The sequence below is a fragment of the Epinephelus fuscoguttatus genome, linkage group LG8, assembly GCF_011397635.1.
Source record: "Epinephelus fuscoguttatus linkage group LG8, E.fuscoguttatus.final_Chr_v1".
Taxonomy (NCBI): domain Eukaryota; kingdom Metazoa; phylum Chordata; class Actinopteri; order Perciformes; family Serranidae; genus Epinephelus; species Epinephelus fuscoguttatus.
The window spans coordinates 14305270-14317841 of NC_064759.1; the positions used below are offsets into that span (position 1 = coordinate 14305270).

General features: G+C 41.5%; 1 protein-coding gene across 3 annotated transcripts in view; it reads left to right on the top strand.

Moving 5' to 3' along the window:
* Window positions 1-1250: 1250 nt before the first annotated feature.
* Window positions 1251-12572, top strand: part of myh14 (myosin, heavy chain 14, non-muscle) — a 41098-nt gene continuing 29776 nt past the window's right edge. For all 3 annotated transcript variants that reach the window (XM_049582706.1, XM_049582707.1, XM_049582708.1), the window contains exons 1-5: window positions 1251-1419; window positions 5662-5839; window positions 8435-8641; window positions 9807-9963; window positions 11110-11137. In XM_049582706.1, the coding sequence (XP_049438663.1) occupies window positions 5675-5839; window positions 8435-8641; window positions 9807-9963; window positions 11110-11137 (557 nt within the window). In that variant the 5' untranslated portion in view covers window positions 1251-1419; window positions 5662-5674. The remainder of the gene's footprint in view (window positions 1420-5661; window positions 5840-8434; window positions 8642-9806; window positions 9964-11109; window positions 11138-12572) is intronic.

Below are 12572 nucleotides of genomic sequence, written 5' to 3' on the forward strand. Positions count from 1 at the left end.
CATACAAAAATAAAATATGTTCATTATGCTGCTATGTTAACACTAATTTGTAAAATATTTAGAAATATAATATATGTGGTACATAAAATAAAATATAAAATATGTGTATCACATTTCAGTGATACGTGATCCCAGGGGTGAAATTGTGAAACGTTAGTTATGATGTGAAGTGTAGAGAATTATAGAAGAAAAATTAATAAGTATAAATATGAAAAATGAAATATTTGCATTATGCCATTACGTTAACATGAGTATGTAAAATATTTCAAAATATAAAATGTCTAATGTGCTATGCATGTAAAGTGTATAAAAAAATATACAAATGTGTGCCTTTTGCAACTAGTGTGCAAGTTTTAAAAATAAAAATATGTGTATAATGCTACAATGTACGACACAATATTTACATACCGGTAAGTGGAAATAAACAAGTGCAACATATTGTTAATGTACATTAAAGAGTTTAGACTGAGATTAGACATTTAAAATACCACTAAATATAAAGTTTAATTTAATTTAAAAAAAAAAAATAAAAATAAAAAATTAGAATAAAAATGGCTATAAAATGTTCAAATAAAGTTCTATTGAAGTCAAGGTCCACTTCTTTTAATAATTAATTAATTTATTATTCATTTATGTACTTCTATATGGCTATAGACTGTAAAAGATTCAGCTATGGCTCCTGTGATGTTTTTTCATTGCTGTAAATATTGACCGACAGCCCCCGGACCCTGGTACCTCGGGTACTCGGGTTCTATCGGATTTTCTGGGATGATCTGAATCACGCGCCTGGAGTCAGATCATTCCAAGCAAGCCGTCGGTGGTGTTTGGTTGGGAATTCAAACAAATCCGATCCCAGATCTGTGTCTGTGGACACTCGCCGCCGCTGAGTGGTAAACAAAGGGCGCGCAAATCTCCCTTCCCTAGCGCGAGACTGCCGCACAGGCACCTGCTGCAGCGCTCCGACTGGCTGCGTCACACGTCACTCACACTTAGCTCCGCCTCTTGTCAGTTAGCATTGGTTAATGGCGGAGATTCTTGCGCTACTGTCAACACCATTCGTCGCCGCACCCGTTTCATGCCAGCTTTGGGGCGGAAAGTTCTCGTCGTATTCAAGAGGCGGGTTTAAAGCTCGGTTGTAGTTTCTCATTGGAGTTTCTCCTCTTTGAGGCTTGTCTAAAAACCGTCTCCTCGTACCTGGTTGGTGTGCTAACAGGAAGTAGCTGCCCCGGGCTGAAGCCGTCGTCGTTTTATTCTCATCGAGAAGTGTGAGTGCGGCTCCACTGAGAGAGCGGTGCAATGATAAAAGCCGCATATGCGGTAGGCTACACACCTATCAGGCAGGAAAATACCCAACAAACAGCCTCACCCCGGTTCTCCTCGCACCACAGCCTTATCCACGACTCAGAGCGGAACCTGAAGGTGAGAGATTTAATTGCCTTTACCCTAATCCAACTCGTAAATAGCCAGAGTAATATCCTGAACGTATCATATTTCAGTGGAGCTGGCTAACCTCGCTAGGTTGGTCTAAATGCGGTGGCATAACGGCTAAAAATGAAACGTTGGTGGGACGAGAGGCGTTTATACTGCTTTGATCTTTATCTTCGAAGAGAGGCTTACATCGAGATGACCTGAGGTCTGGCCAAGGAAAACTGTGTCTACCTAATGGACATATTAGAAGGGATTTCGACCTATATAATTATAAGGCATCGTCCTACAGTGATCTTTGTGTCATTTAATAAGAATACCAGCTGTAATTCTCAGTGGAAAGGGGCTTGGTTATGTGTCAGCCACATGCAGGCGGTTCACACAGTCAATTAGAGGCTGGGGCCCATGTGATTGTTCATGTCTTATGTTCAAGGTGTGGTTGCCTCAGTCAATTTCTGTGCCGGAGCTACAGACCTAAAAAAAAATGCAGGTAATTTATAGGGGTCACGCCGCAGCTGTACTGTGCTGTACTGTTCTGCTGCAGCAGTGTAATTATCACCACAGCCAGTGGCTTAATAATGTCACCACTCCTCACTGTCCGCTGAAGTGCGCAGATGACACAATATCATCACCGATGCAAAGCTGAAGAAAAAAGGCGTCTCCTGCTCCCCCACCCGTTTAACACACGCACAATCACGCGCAGGCTCCCACACATTAATTACACACACACACACACACACACACACACACACACACACAGATAAAGGCACACACATCACAAGACCTCCCGCAGTGAATGACCTCAGTTCAGACTCTTAAGGTATTGTCTGTGGGCTGCTGCCTAGTGTTGCTATGGAGGAGAGCAGTTTTGGCAACTCCAGCTGCTGCAGGACGAGTTTGCTGGTCAGTCCAGGCTGTACTGCGACAACCTGTGAGGTCTGTGTGTGTGCGTGTAGGAAGACTTTGCTTTAGGGAAATCATTGGCATCGATGGGATCCAGCAGCATCCTATACTGCAGCTATTGTGCTGGCAAGTCGTCTTCTGTCACCACAAAGCAGATGTGGGAATGGGGCTGAGATGCTTAAAGGACAGAGAGTTGGTCATAATACATGGTTTATGATGACAATGACATCTTGGAAGTGTGAACCTAATAGAGGTAGTTTTGCCACGAGTGATCAATTAATCATTTAGTTGTGAACTGTTAAATTAATCGCCAACAAATCTGATAATCTATCAGTCGGTTTGAGGGATTTCTTTAAGGAAAAATATTTAAAATATCTCTTATTTTAGCATCTTCAGTGTCAGTAAACTGAATATCTTTGGGTGTTGGGCAAACACGACCATTTTCTAACATTTTTTAGACCAGACTAATCACTGAATTGAGAAAATAATCATCAGAATAATTGACAATGACAATAATCTAGTTGCAGCCCTAGATTTCTGTAAAGCTTGTAGGAAATTCATATTTAAAGACTAAATGGCTGGTGTTATCTTTATTTATCTTATTGTTAACAAGATCTATAAAGAGATCAAAACCAACTATGAATTGATGATGACGATGATGAGCCTGATATATAGTTGTTGTCCTAAAACAATTAAAAACGCATCAGTCAGCCACATCGACGCACAAGGCAGCATGTGTCTAACCCACATAGCTCCTCATGGTGAGCAAACTACTCACTACAGTATGAAATGAATGTGTGAAAATAGCCCTGAACAAATATTCTATTTATTTCCGTTTCAGTGATGTTTGCTAAAAACTATGTTGCCCTGCTGTTGTAGTAAATCAATAGCCACTAAACCACATTTTTGGGATCAGTTTCTAAAGATAAATGCTTTCAGTGGGAGCAAATGGGCTCGGGGCTGAGTTCCACAGGTGGGGTAGAGAAGTCGTAAAGTAATGACAATAAAAAAATTTAGAGTAACACCGGCCTTTAAGAAGAGATACATAGCTGTTTAATGCCACTGAGGGATCACATATTTCCCATACTGAGTGGCTGGGTGGTGGCAGCTCTTTTGTCATCGTGTTTACTCCACACCCAGTGTCGTATTGGAGTAACAGGTATGGATAAGGCAGGGTTGAGGACCAAGCTCTGTCATGAACAGACAGAGCGGAAAGAACTGAGTCTGAGGTGCATAGCAGAAATCAAGCCAGATGACATACCTGCGGAGGCATGGAGACGCCTAACAGTTAACACGCCGGCACAATAGCCTACCTGTCTGATCAACGACGACATCAATTGTGCCTCATGCGGTGTGCTTACTTAAGATGACCTTATGTCAGATCATTATCACGTTTAAAGTTAGGCGTAATGGAGGAATGAGCTGTTACACTTTATTTTACCATCAACACTTTGCTAGCTAATTCCTTATTAGGTCAAACAGCAAATTAATCCATCAGCAATTGTTGCATAATGCAGAGTTCAAGTTGGACTGCTTGCAGGGTTTCATTCCTAAGTGGTATGTCTGTCTTGGCTGCCACATGCAATTCAGGTCAGCAGCTTCCATAGATTCACTTGAACCTATCTGTAACAAATGTATTTCCAGTATGTCAAGATGCTGTAGCACATGAGTCATTGGCTGTAATATGAATAATCCAAGACTGCGGTCTGTCTGTTTTCAAGAGGAAAACACCAGATTTTGGAATCAATCATCTTTTTTAAATGTAGTTGCTATGTAATTAGTCTGTCAGTTAGACTGTGAGCTGCATGAATATCAATGGCCTTTTGCTAACATACAATATGGCTGCAACTAATAACACAACTGATTTATTTCATCGATTAATTGTTTGGTCTTTTGAAAGTCAGAAAAAAGCAACAAATGCCCAAGAGACCACGTCACTTGAGACTACTGTCTTAAAAAATGTTGTCTTTTATTCGACAATGAGTTCAAAACCAAAAAGTCTTACATCTCCTATGTTACTGGGTTGCTAAATGCCGACAGGAGCCATTTTCAGTGAATTATGTGAATTATTTTGGTCCAATTTATATGTATGTGTGTAGATAGACATTTAGAATGGCTGTTGCACATTCTTAATCTCTTATTCATTTATTTTGTTTGCTCTTTGTGGCTTGGTGTCGATCTATGCAGCTGATGTTGACTTGTCCCAGACGTATAACTGATTCACCTGCGAGTCTTTTGAGTTTATGAATGTTGTATGTGCAGGGTAATGCTGCAAATGAATTGCCCTTTTGAGACCTATAAAGTCGTTTGAACTGAACCGGGGAAAAAATCGTGCTTGAGAAGCTTGAAACACTGAATCTTTTGCATTTTTCCAGACTTAAATCATTATTGATTGACAAAATAGTTACTATTTCATTTTCTGTTGGTCAACTAGTTGTTTCAACGCCAACATATCTTGCACTGTACATTTAATGGTCTTTATGGGCCATCCTGGTCTTGGTAGCAACTGGCCCATCTGAAACACTCCTACTAGCCGAGATGGAAAGTGATAGAGTCACAAGTTCTCCTCCACTGAGAAAACTTCTCTCACGAAATCCCTGCTCAACATTATTTCGCAGTTGTCAGAGCAAATCTAGACACCTCCTGTTGTAGCGCTACAGTCACTCTAACTGGAGGTTGCCTTTATGTTTCAGAGTAGCACCCACTTCTAGCTACTGTCACCTCGTCTTTCACAGGATGCTGGGTCCACTGTGTCTACTAGCTCTCAGCGGGGGGTTCAATGGAGTTTTATCTCCTCTGAGTGGCCCGTAGTAGAAGGAAGCTTCGTTTTCTTTCAGTTAACAATAGATTCAGTTCATTTCCATCCTCTCTCCTCACTGCTGTCCCACCCTTCTTCGCTCTTCCTCGCCATCCCTCCCCCTCTCACTGTCATGTCAGTTTACTCAGTCGATTGATGTATCTCGCTCTTCCTCCACCCTCCTTCCCTCCACCCACGAGCTCTCTGTCTGTCATTCGTCCTCCCTTCTTCTCCTTCATTTGCTGTCTTTCAATTAGGCCATCCCTGACCCAATCTCAGCTGGATGTGGCCTGCCATGCTACTCGCGTGCGTAGCTACTACTGCTCTTCCTTTTATGTGTGGTGGGTGCACATGGAGGATGCGTGTGTCTTGACACAGAATCACATCAGTGTCACTGTCCGACAGTCCTTCACATCCTCAGCGCTCCACTTTTAAGCCTCCCACAAGACAGTAGTCGTGTGAAGAAAAAAAGTTTCCACACACTTTTTATTGTTAATCTTTTTTTTTTTTTGGTCTCCTGTTCTTTCCTCACCCAGTGCCAGTAGAACCATGTCAAAGCCAACAGGGGGCGGCGTCAATGATGTCACCCGCTTTCTGTCATCGGGTGCGGCGCCGGGGTCTCCCACTGCCAACTCGATGTTCTCCGCCGCTAGCCAGGCCGACTGGGCGGCTAAGAGGCTGGTGTGGGTGCCGTCAGAGAAGCATGGCTTCGAGGTAAGGCTGTTGTTGGCTCCAACAAGCACGAACATCTAATTAAAATCATACTGAATATAAAGAAATTAAACAAGTTGAATTTTAGGGCTTGTTTTTTCTGTTTCCCCACTGTCTAAGCATTAATGCTCTTGTAAATAATTAGCTCCAAGTGTGTGCCTTCAAAAGAAGGTGTGTCAAACAGGCGAGGCAAAGCAGCACAGGGTGTGTATGCATCTTTGTATGTAAGTGTTACCATATTTTATGAGGTTTCTATCCCCATTTCCAAAGCTTTCCTTCGTCCTATTAGATTCTTTGATATGCCTTGTGATGCTCTCTAACACATTTAGGCCTAATGGCTATCACAAGGCCCCTGTCATAATAATAATTTGTTCCACTTTCCCTCGGTACTTGTGTAATGCACATTACAAGTTTTCATTGGATGTGACATATGAATTTTGATGTCCTATCTCTGCGTCTCCCTCTCTCTGCTGGACTGGTTTCACAGAGAGCTCTATGAATAGAACAATACTCTCCTTCAGCCTCCTAATGTTAAAGAGGCCGTTGTAGAGACACTGACTTCATTTTACACTCATGATCTGAGAATGGCACTGTAGGACAAACACGCACACACATACCAAATATACACACTCATGCAGTGCAACACACAGAGGGACACGCACCCTCTCTTCCAGTTTCATATTCTCAGCATGTATTATTTCAATCTGTGACTAATATGCACCCACGCACACACAAACACAAATGGGGACATATTTTGTGTGCCGTGCATGTCAAGTAGCAGAGAGAATAAAGTGTAACGTGACCTGGTCAGACCCAGAGTTCACCATTTCCTGTTCAGCAAAACACAAGGCGGACAGCATGACAAGAGAGTTTCTCTCTCCTCTGTCACCATCTATTCTTGTCCGCTGTCGAATACAGTGACCACTCATACTCTGAAGCTCCCTGTGTCAGAGATTCTGTCAAACATTTTCACACATATTCTCAATGTTTGCTTCATGTTGTATGTAGGCCAGCTGCGTTACTGTAGAGTTAAAGGACTAGATGTGTGGGGTTTTTTTTAATGTTATAGCCCAGTACCTACAAATTGTAGGCTATAAATTGATGTTGATTTTTGATCGCTACGTAACGTTTTTAATTGATGTTATACCTTTTAAGGTGGCTGTTAGCTTCTGCTCTTTTTGGTGCAGAATGAATTAACATTTTCAGAATCTTGAAATTCACTTGAGACTGGTAACACTGCCTCCCGCTTAAATCTATTTTGTTCTTAATCAGTTATTATCATTAAAGGCAATAACTGTAAGGAAAGCTCTGTCTCGCTGGTGCATCAAATTGAGATGCAACATCCAAGATTTAAGACCTCTGTGAGAATCTGAGGCTCCCAAACATAGTGGCCATTGGTCCTTTAAAAAGTCTTAAAATGTTTTAAATATACATTCACCAATTAAAGGCCTTAAAAGCATTGTCTTGAATTCAGATTTGATGTTTCTTACATGTATTTTAGTCACATCACCGTGAGAATTTCCAGTGTTACCGCTATGGGAAATATCATTTTCTAATACTGTACTGTAGACACTATTTGACAGGGACACAGACTTTGACACAATACCTGTATGTGCACATGCCCCTCTATGCATTTAGAAGGGGGTTCTCCGGGTTTTCTGGTTTCCTGCCACAATTCAGAGATATGTATGCAGTCAGGTTAATTGGTGACTCTAAATTGTCTGTAGGTGTGAATGTGAGCGTGAATGGTTGTCTGTCTCTATGTGTCAGCCCTGGCGACCTGCCCAGGGTGTACCCCGCCTCTGTCAGTGTCAGCTGGGATGAGATCCAGCACCCCTGCGACCTCCAACAGGATAAGCAGTTGTGGAAAATGAATCACACAAGGAGTTTTTTCTTATCTGCTGTGAGGGTCCAGAGGACAGAGGGATGTCGTATGCTGTAAAGCTCTCAGAGGCAAATTGTTATTTGTGATACTGGGCTTTATAAATAAAATTGAAAATTGAATTGATGAGTCTACATTGTTAAACTAAGGCCTTGCTAGCTGGCCTGCTTATTAGTTTATTTATTCTGTGCAGACTGAGGGGCAAGAGTATTGTCAGTGTCATTTTACCTTACTGCTCGTTTATTGACATTAGTGTGTTTACTTTTGATGTGTATTTCCATCACAAGTTTGGTCTTAAATTTCATTTAAAGTGACATTAATAAGGTCTTAAAAGAGTCCTAAATTGTTAAAGTGATACCCGCAGACAACATCTTCTAAATGCAAGAAATTATTAAATTCTCATTAACCTCATCAAGAGATTAAGTTTTATTTATTGATTATTCTGGGATTGATATAATGACAAGAAAACTCTTAAATGCATTACTTATTAAGAGAAGATAAGTAAACAGTGAAAAAATAAATAAGTCAACACACTGGGGGATGTGTGGACGGCTCTTTGGCACCTGATAATAAAATTTTGACGTCGACATGATGCTCACTGTTGTGTTTTACCTGCCTACAGTAAAGATGTTTAAAGTCTCTTCTAATTGATTCTCACATAAACAGAAACTCTCCCATACTGTCTTTGTTAAACCGCTCTCCTCTTCTACCCCCAGTCGGCCAGTATCCGAGAGGAGCGCGGCGATGAGGTGGAGGTTGAGCTGACGGACAGCCAGAGGAAGGTGACTCTGTCCAGGGAGGAGGTGCAGCGCATGAACCCCCCACGCTTCAGCAAAGTGGAGGACATGGCCGACCTCACCTGCCTCAACGAAGCCTCGGTGCTGCACAACCTGAGGGAGAGATACTATTCTGGCTTGATCTATGTGAGTGCACAAAACAATGAGCACATGAGAAGGTGAACATGGACACAGTTCTCACACCAATACACATGTTCACCTACATGCATATTCAGTCTTGTTGTGGACATGTATGTGTTGGCTCCTCTGGCATCTCCTGTGTAACTGATACGAGGCGGTTAGAGAGGTGAGGAGTCAGCTTACAAAGTTGTGCATGTGAGTGTACGCTGGCAGTGGGAGGCATCTCCAGTTTCTCCAGAGAGCAAAGGAGAGATGAGTCAGATACTTAGGAATGGAAGTCATAAGCAAATGATAACTGACGTACCCAGAGAGCTTATAGTGAAGTAGAATAATATATAGGTGATTAAATATAGTTGAGCTGCCTATTGATGGGATGAATGATGGGGGATGATGATGAGAGGAACAGAGATAGATTGTTGGAATAGCTTTGAGAGTCGTGTTACAATATGACAAGATGCTGTGCTTTATGCATCATCATAACTTGGAATGCATTATGAGAACAGTAATGTCAGGGTGTGGATGGACACTGTGTAGAGATGTAATCACCTGCTGTATCTACATGAGATAAAATGTTTCTTTATGAATGAATACATTTATAATCCTACAAAAATCTGCACATTCATGGTGCAGGAGTCTGTTTCTACATTTTTAGAGTGGCTAATTACAGACCATTGTTTGCTGTGATCATGTGTGTTTTTAATGTGGTTGGTGTTATGTATGTATGCAGCCTGGAAATGGACGGCTGTTTGTTTGCTTGACTGAAATTAGTTTATTTTACATTTTCCTGAATGTTCAGAGACGTGTTTACCTGTGTCACAATATGTAATTAGGTAGAGTGGTGCTGACCTGCATAATATATTGAATCACGTAATTGACAAAGCTGCATTAGCATTTAAAACCACTTTTGTTTTACTGCTGTACTTTCTGCTGAAACCAGAGTTCAATAAGAATATGCCACTCCTGCAGTTCTCAAACAGGAGAAGTCAAGCCACCCACAATTATTGACAGTCTCCTTGAATCAAGCACAAACCACCTCAGTGACTGAGCATGTGCAGAGAGTGTTCTGTCAAAAACAGAAGGTCAATAAGCAAAATGATGCCGATTCATTCTGACTGAAATGATATCCTAGTGAGGATGAATGTAAATGTCTCTGTTCTGTGTGTTTTTCCAGACATATTCAGGGCTGTTCTGTGTGGTGGTGAACCCTTACAAGAACCTGCCCATCTACACAGAGTCCATTGTGGAGATGTACCGGGGCAAAAAACGCCACGAGATGCCCCCACACATTTACGCCATATCAGAGGCTGCCTATCGCAGCATGCTACAAGGTACTCAACACAACTATCTATGACCTCTGACCCCTGTGAATAACTCTGACACTGTAGCTAACCCACACATCTGCTATCAGCTCAGCTGGGCTGGAATGTGGTGCTGAATCCCGTCTGTGATCTTTGATCGCTGAGCCACACACTGTGAGCGCTATTTGAAGGTGTGGTGTATTCTTGACTCGTGGCTGTTATCAAAAGCCCTATAAGTGAAAACAAATAGGCAAGACAGTATTTTTCGAAACAGAGATTTCCAGGCGTGGCACTCCCTGTAACGAACAGTGATATTGTGTATTTGTTGTGGTGATGATAGTAACCACATATTATACTCGTGACAGCGATGCGTGACAGACATTTTTTTCAGGCCCTACCTGTCATGTCTAGCTCATGAGAGAGAATTCCCAGCAATCATTTAAAAAGCAGTTAAAGGCCGATTGAGTAATGTCTCCGCCTCAGGGTGTCTTCCAGAGATAACACGACGGGACAGCTCTGTGTCTGTATGTGCCACCTCCCACCCCTCCCTCGGGGGAGGTTGTAGGTGTGTTACCACAGTGCTTGAACCTGTAGGACCAGTATGAATTCTTCCAGACTGAATGTGTGGGAATCTTAAATAATACTCTGTGATGTTGGAAACAATGTCCACCCATGGATTTACAGTGTCGTGTGGTTTAGCAGCCTGGAGAGACCAGTTCAGCTGGTGACCTGTTTCTCTCTTCAGTGCTAATGAGTGACTGACACACTCAGTATCTGAGCATACTCAGATTTATCTGTACACACATATATCATTATATATTATATGTATCATCATCATCATCATCAAAACTTGAGGTGTGAGTCCTTATGGAGGCTTCCAGGGCACGTCATGCCTGGTTAGTGGGGGTGGAGGTTTTATGTAACATGAGCCAGCAACTGGCATTATAACCTCCTCAGTCCTATACAGCACCTTACAGTGTGTTATTAAAAGGAATCATATGTCAACATGCGTAGACTTTCAAATAGCCGTGATCCTTATAGCTACGGGATGTTGACTCTGTGTTCTTGTCAGCTGCATATTAAACCACATGTTTAACACTCATGTGCCTATATATCTATATATCAATCTGTACTGTATGTCACCCACTTTGCCTTATATTATTTTCTCTCTCACAGACAGAGAAGATCAGTCAATCCTCTGCACGTGAGTAGCCCAGTGTGTCTGTCTGTGAATGCTTTGTACTTTGCCGTGAGGAAAGTCTCTGTAGGGGTCACATTGAGACTGTCTGCCTCTGTTGGAGCATGTGCGTGTGTGTGTGTGTGTGTGTGTGTGTGTGTGTGTGTGTGTGTGTGTCTAGTGTGCGTTCATATGTCTTTATCTGTGCATATGTATGCAGTTTAATGTATTCAGCTACTGCTCTTCTATTCTTATCCATCTTATCAGCTCTAATTATACATCTACAGTTCTGTCTTTTACCACTTATTGGCTCTCTTAAAGGAATACTTCACCCCACCAATGAGACCCTTTCAATTACTCGCCCCATGTTACGTCAAATTAGCGGAAACATTCTTGTTTTTCTTGCATGCTTTCTGGTCAACAGAGATTCTAAAAATGGAGAATGATGAATTGAAGTCATAGGGGTCCACATTTAGCAACAACAAAACCATATAAAAACATTTGTTTACAAACTCTTACACAATTCATGCAGTGTAATCCAAGTCTCATTTATCCAGTCGTATGCTCAGTGCTCCCCAAACAGACAGCATTTTCTGATGGGGAACTGAACTAACAGTGAAACTTATCTATGCTCTATTCAAGCCAGACTCCATTGATAAAATAAGTAATTTTACCTTGCTGAACACAGGAGCTGCTGGTCTTCCACTGCCTTGATCGGTAGTTTGTTAATGTTATTGTGTGACTATGGGGAGTCCAAACTACCCTTTAAAACACCCAAATCACACAATAACACAAACTAACTAACTGCTCGAGGCAAATGCAAACCAGTGGCTCCTGTGTTCAGTGAGGTAAAAATACTGTTTTTGTAAATGGAGTCTGGCTTTGAAGAGAGCATAGATAATAGATTTTTGGTGTTTTTGGATTCTTCGGTCAACATGAAGGCACATTTTTCTCACATGCCACAAAGTTTGTAATATTCTCCTGAGATGTGAACTTTTGTTTGGTATGGATTTTAAGTTCTTCTAGCGATTTGACATCAGTGGGGCCCAATGAGTATAAGAAACTAAATATTGTCAACGATAATTATGTCCCAACATCCCCAAATGAGATGACAATAAAGTCCCATTGTCTTCAAACGAGTTCTTTCTGATTAACCTAGCTTGTTATTGTTGCTAAAATTGGTCAAATCTGTTGCAACATCAAACTGCAAACATTATTAATCATAAATAAGCAAGATTCAACCATAAAATTTTATCAGGTTTTGTCCAGTTTTGTGTAAGGATCAGCTGCAGACTGACTTTGCAGAGATGGCTGCCATCTTGTTTTTACATGGGTTAGTGTGTTGTGCTCTTACTGCTACTAGATGGCACAAAAAAGTGTCCACAAACGAGGACAACAGGTCTAAGTTAAGCAGAATGAAGTATAAGGTCAAGTAAACCCAAAAGTTTGTGATATACAAATG